This window comes from Condylura cristata, unplaced genomic scaffold (genome assembly GCF_000260355.1).
Source record: "Condylura cristata isolate star-nosed mole 26May11 unplaced genomic scaffold, ConCri1.0 scaffold00007, whole genome shotgun sequence".
Lineage (NCBI taxonomy): Eukaryota > Metazoa > Chordata > Mammalia > Eulipotyphla > Talpidae > Condylura > Condylura cristata.
In genome coordinates this window covers 49131929-49137928 of record NW_004567108.1, presented here as the reverse complement: position 1 = coordinate 49137928, position 6000 = coordinate 49131929, and the positions used below count along the sequence as shown (strand labels likewise).

Below are 6000 nucleotides of genomic sequence, written 5' to 3'. Positions count from 1 at the left end.
GTGGGTGGGTGAGAGGATCCACCAGAGACAGAGTAGGGAACAGAACAGTTGGGCTGACTGGCTGAAATATACTGCTGAGGGGAGCAGCAGGTAAAACAAGAGAGGTCTGCTGCACCCTGAGGGTCAGCTCCCTAGCTGGTGATTGCAGTTGTGTTGCAGTGGCTGTAGACTACTTCATAGTAATGAAACTTAACACCTTGTACTACCAGTGAGGCCCCTAGAATTGGCTTTCTTATTAAGCCTTTTTATTATTGTAATCTTGGTTCTTTCTGGGAATTCTGTCTTCTCCACCATTTACACATTGTGTTCTTTCTCCCCTTTATAAGAGGGAGTTCATGCGTCTCTTTATTCAGAATCCTGATCAGAGGGCACAATGAAAATACTGAGATGCTTCCTAACTTAATGGCTGATATATTACAAAAATAATCAGGAATGAATAGTTCATAGAATAACTAAGAAGTCATCCAAGATTCAGATGGCTCCTGACATCAAATCTCTTTGATGATGCTTTATTGGAAAAAAGCAGTGTTTCTTTTTACAAGCAAAACTGATGACATATTTTGCAACTACCATTTCCCTGAAAAGTCTTATCCTTTAATAATACACACTATATTCTAATATTTGAATTTTTTCCTAATATTTGAATGTTAAGTCTGGGTTCACTTTGATTATGGTACACTATAGAGCATTTGGAGTCTGCCACAGACTATAGAGCACTTAGTATTACTAAATATCTTAGATGATAAAAATCCCTACCACTTTCATGAACTGTTATCAGAGGGATCACGTAAGTTGGCTGTACTGAATTTTACCTTCCTTACTCCTGGAGGAGGAAATGTGAATGCTGCAGCTTGATCTTGCGTTGAAAGAATAGAATGCAGAGCTATCACTTTATATCTGAAAGTTAAAATCATAGTTCTTAGCAAGAGTTTCTCTTTAGAAGACACTGCAAAGAATAATAAAATTTATTTGCAAATAGGAAGCAACTTAAAATTTTTTATTATGAAAACTTTTAAACACACAAAAGTTCTGAGAATGGTACAATGAAATCCCACATAGACCCATTAAAAGAGAAAAACTTAAAAAAATTTCAAATATGTTCTCATGTTGAAGTGATAATCATGACATCAGTAATAAATTGCATAAATCCAATATAATAAACAGCCAATTCAATGTGTATGGATAATATACTACAACCTTGTTTTGGGGTTCTGCATCATCCAGTAGATTGGTGAGGGGGTTACCACCTTATTCTGAACCACAGGATTCCCTTTGCTTAATCATAGTAAGAAAATAAGACAAACGTAGAAACAGCACCTAAAATTTTTAATGGTTAAAATGCTGTAATAGAAATGTTAAAACAAACTTGCCTTACCACAGACAGTTTTAAGAAAAGATGAACAGACTTTGAATACTCTAATCAATAGTTTTAATGTCTCAAACATTTTTCTATTTTAAAACTACCAGAACTATAATAAAGATTTTTATAGTTACCGTTCAGAAAAAAATCTTCTGTCAGTTGATAGGAGATCATATAACTGTTGAATATGAGCAAGGCCTGGTAAAAAGATCAATACTGCTCCTTCAATATTTCTGAACTGGGGACTTGTGTCTGAAAAATTTTTTAAGATACAACATTGAAAATCAGAATGAACAGCATACAAATGTTACTCAAAACATCTCTAGGAGAAAAAGGTTTAAGACAAATGGCGATACATAGAAATATATGTCTACCTAGATATATAAGAAGTTCCAAAATGAGATCCAGGTTGATTTTATGAGGATTCATGTAGAGAATAGCATGCTGAGTACGGTTGCTATACTTTTGGTAAAATGGATTTAAGTCAACACTTGCTCCGGTTTGGATTGGGATGTATTCCTAAAAGAAACACATTCAGAAAAAGTTTATCAAAAATATTACATATTTTTCTAAGACAAAGAGGGAAATAATGAAGTATTTTGATTGAAATTTACATTTTTTGCATTGTCAACATTATTATTTTGTTAACATATAGGAAAAGTGTATTTTTTAAAAAAGATTTATTTTTATTATGTATACAAGAACAGGGGTGTAAGCCAGAGGTATGGGGGGGTAAGAGGATTCATCTGAGATGAAGTGGGGAGAACAGGCAGATCTACTGAAATACATTGCTGAGGGGAGCAACAGGCAAAAGAGAAGAGGTCTGCGGCGCCATGTGGGTTTACTCCTTGGCCAGCGATTGAACTTGTGCTGCAGTGGCTGTGGGTAACTCTTGAGCCACCAGGGAGGCCCCACAAGAGTATTTTCAACAGTAGAGAAAGCATAAAAATCCCAGCTCTTCCCTATATTTTAATTTAGATGTAGCTTCCTTACGTATATAGCAAAACCTTTTAATGTTGTCATGTACATACTATAGAACTATAAAAAACAGAACAATGGTACTATTCTATAGCAGCTTAAAACAAACCTGGTCAAAGAGAGGTTTACTAAGAATCTTATACCTGCCTCATTCCTTCTAGTTTCTATGTAGGTTGCTGATACTCTTTTTAAAAAAGATTTATTTATGGTGAGAAGATTCACCAGAGACAGAGTGGGGAGCAAAACAGGCATATCCATTGAAATACTCTGCTGAGGGGAGCTGTGGGCGGTCAGGGAAGGTCACCTCCTTGGCCAGGTATCAAACTAGTGCTGCAGTGCTACGGATGGCTTGGCTAGCTTCATAGTACTGTGCTTTAAGCTGCTGCCACCAGGGAAGGGCCTAAGTTGCTGATTTTCAATCATCTCTTTTGAAATATCTTTAATTTTCTTAAGTTTTTCTTTCATTCTAATTTTTATCTCTGGAGCTTTAGGGAAATACTTTAGGTTTTGCTTTTTTGGTTTATCTGTTTAATTATAAGATAAAATAAATTTAACTTTGGATACATGTATAATATATTACAATGAACTATCACAAAGTACAATGAAAATTGTGCATATAATTAAACGTTTAAAATGTAGGAAAACATGGCTTCTGTGTTATTTCTAATAACTTATCATTGAAACTAACTTTTTAAGAAGACTGTGTTTGCCCTGAAAAACTTCACGATAGAACTGAGATTTGGTTCACAACAAGCCAGAGGTTGATAAGAAAACCAATGACAAAAATTCTGAATTTGGGTTTGTCTGACCACCTAAATTGTTAAAATAGAGAAAATCACTACAAATTTACTCCTCAGTAACTGATCACTGCTATGAAATAGTAAAAGCTGCTTCTTGCATATATGGTACTTGATATTTTACATGTATCAGAATAGTGTATTAAGACAAAATTATTTAAATCGAAGATTAGAGTGTATGAAACAAAGATTAAAGAACTAAACTTTCTTATAGCTTCTTTCCTACCAAATTATACCTGAATTCACTGTGCTGACTGTATGATTCTAAAACTTTCATGGCAGATTTTGGTGTGAATATCATTATCAGATACTTTTCAAATGTTTTCTTTTTACCTGATACTTTTTTATCCCCCCTGCTTTGCTTGTAACATTAATAGTTACTTCTTCCTCCTCCTCCAGAAATTTCTGACAATATTCTGAGTCTTTCTCCAGTACAAAGCCTGTTTCTTCTATTATATCTTCAAGATGATAAACCTGCATAGATTAAAGGATATAAATGATGACCTTGAACTCATTTCAATAAATACCATTTTTTAAAAAAAAGATTTACTTATTTATGCATACAAGAGCTGGGGTGTAGGTCAGAGGTGCGGAGGGTGAGAGGATTCACCAAAGATAGAGTGGAGAGCAGAATAGATAGATCTACTGAAATCCACTGCTGAGGGGAATAATGGACCAGACAGGAGAGGTCTGCTGCACCATGTGGGTTGGCTTCCTGGATGGAGATGAAACTGGTGCTGCAGTGGCTGCAGATAGCTTCACAATGATGAGACTTAACCCTCAGTGCCAGGAGGGAGGCCCCTCAATAAATACCATATCTAAGAGAACAAAGGTGACTGTTAACTTTGGAATGTCACCAACCACCAGCTGAGAATCATTTTTAAAAAGTGATATTCTTTTTTGCATTATTAAGACCATGGTTGATACAGACGGGGTCTGTCTCTAGAAGTCTTAGGATGAATTACATTTTGTGTACATTTTTAATATGTAAACACAGATTAAAAGAGCAGTCCTTATCAGCTAAGCTAAAAGGGCAAACATTAAGAGTAGGCAGAAAAAAAGCTTCAAAGACAATCCTATATTTTAGGGGTAGGTGAAAAGTTCTTCATTTCCAAGCAGCCACCCTCAATCTGGATAACGGAAATATATTTTATGTTCTCTAATTCTCAGGTACAGCTTTCAGCAGAATCTTTCCTTCATTAAACAGCAGTCTCTGGGCCATTTCTAGGTCCTCACTTGACCTATAGTACCCTAGGAACACTTCTGGGTTGAGACAAGTACCTATCTTCTGGGAAAACTTGCTGGCCGGTAATGTAGTTTCTATTTACATATTAATATAAAGAAAACATACCTCAACAGGATAACTTCTTCCTGAAATTCTGAGAATAGGGCAATGTGTGAAATATGTAGAAAACTTTTCACTGTCTACAGTGGCACTCATTAGAATCAAATGTAGGTCAGAGCGTTTCTGTAAAATTTCCTTCAAGATAATTAGTAGGAAGTCTGACTGGACACTTCTTTCATGAACCTAGTACAGAGAGAGAAAAGGTTAACAGTCATATCTAAGGTCTGGTTAAGGCTAAAATACTCAAAGTAATGGGTATTTAAATATAATCAGTACATGTGAAGGGAGAGAGACACTGTATGTTTTAAATAAGGCAGGTATTAAGAACTCAAAATAAAGACACCCTTTAAAATTGAAGCCAGTAAAAATCAGATATAAGGAACAAGATTAGCTAGAGTAACAGCTACCTTAGGAGATGATTTGCACAGGTTTGATAAAATTAGGGTGCTTCCCCAGTCCAATGAAGGGAGAGAATAGATTACAAAATAAATGGTTCTGGACAACTGTTTAGCCATTTGGAAGAAAAAAATAGAATACTATATCACATTATACTCTAAAGTAAAGGAAAAGGAAATGCAAAAAAGTCAAAATATGAAAGATAAAAATGTGGACATGGCCCTCCCTGGTGGTGCAGCGGGTTAAAGCACAGCACTGAGAATCTAAAGCCGCTTCCGCATGAGTTCGATTCCCGCCTGCCCCGGAGGTGACCACATGGTGTGGCAGACCTCTCCTGACCCGCCCACTGCTCCCCTCAGCAGTGTACTTCATCGATCTGCCTGTTCTGCTCCCCGCTCTGTCTCTGGTGAATCCTCTCACCCTCCGCGTCTCTGGCCTGTACCCCAGTTCTGTATGCACAAATAAATAAATCTTTAAAAAAAAAAATGTGGACTTGTACTTTTATAAATTGGTAGCAGCATAGATCATTCTAAACATAAAATGAAGAAAAAAAAAGATTAGGGTGCCTCTTGAATTTCACTTAGAACCAGGTAACTCCTAAAATTCTGCCACTAACATAGAACTGTTTTCCTGCTATTACCATAAAACAGTTTTATCTACTGTGTAGAAAAAGGGTAGTCAAGTAGTAGGAATCAGATAGGGAACTATCTAAGAAAAAGATTTATAGAGACCTTCTAACACATGCAGTTTAAGGAAGAACAATGAAACCTGCTATAGATCACAATAGACATGGTACACTGCCAGAACTTATAACCTACTGAATGTACAGTCTACCTTCCAACTTTCTGTATTCTAACTTATTTTTACTTAAAAAGATTTAAGGCAATGTACAAAGATAAAGTACATCAAGATAACTAAAGCAGGTCTGACTGTTTATTGGAAGGGAGGCAACAGTGGTTAAGTTTGTACATAGCTAGAATCAATTTTTCTTGGCCTGGCCACTTACAGTACAGTATGATTTTAGAAAAGTAATTTAAGTATCTCTGGGTCTATTTCTTCTATAAAATGAGAATACAAACAATTATCACACACTTCACAGAATGATTTTGATAAACAAATGAGAT

The 6000-nt window shown here is 35.8% G+C and overlaps 1 protein-coding gene across 1 annotated transcript in view; it reads right to left on the bottom strand.

The window, feature by feature from the left end:
- DHX29 (DEAH (Asp-Glu-Ala-His) box polypeptide 29) overlaps nucleotides 1-6000 on the bottom strand; it is a 40492-nt gene that overhangs the window by 15013 nt on the left and 19479 nt on the right. The window contains exons 13-17 of the mRNA XM_004678320.2: nucleotides 4487-4663; nucleotides 3469-3609; nucleotides 1735-1879; nucleotides 1495-1612; nucleotides 813-897 (exon numbers count right to left, since the gene is read on the bottom strand). Coding sequence (XP_004678377.1) covers nucleotides 813-897; nucleotides 1495-1612; nucleotides 1735-1879; nucleotides 3469-3609; nucleotides 4487-4663 — 666 coding nt within the window. The remainder of the gene's footprint in view (nucleotides 1-812; nucleotides 898-1494; nucleotides 1613-1734; nucleotides 1880-3468; nucleotides 3610-4486; nucleotides 4664-6000) is intronic.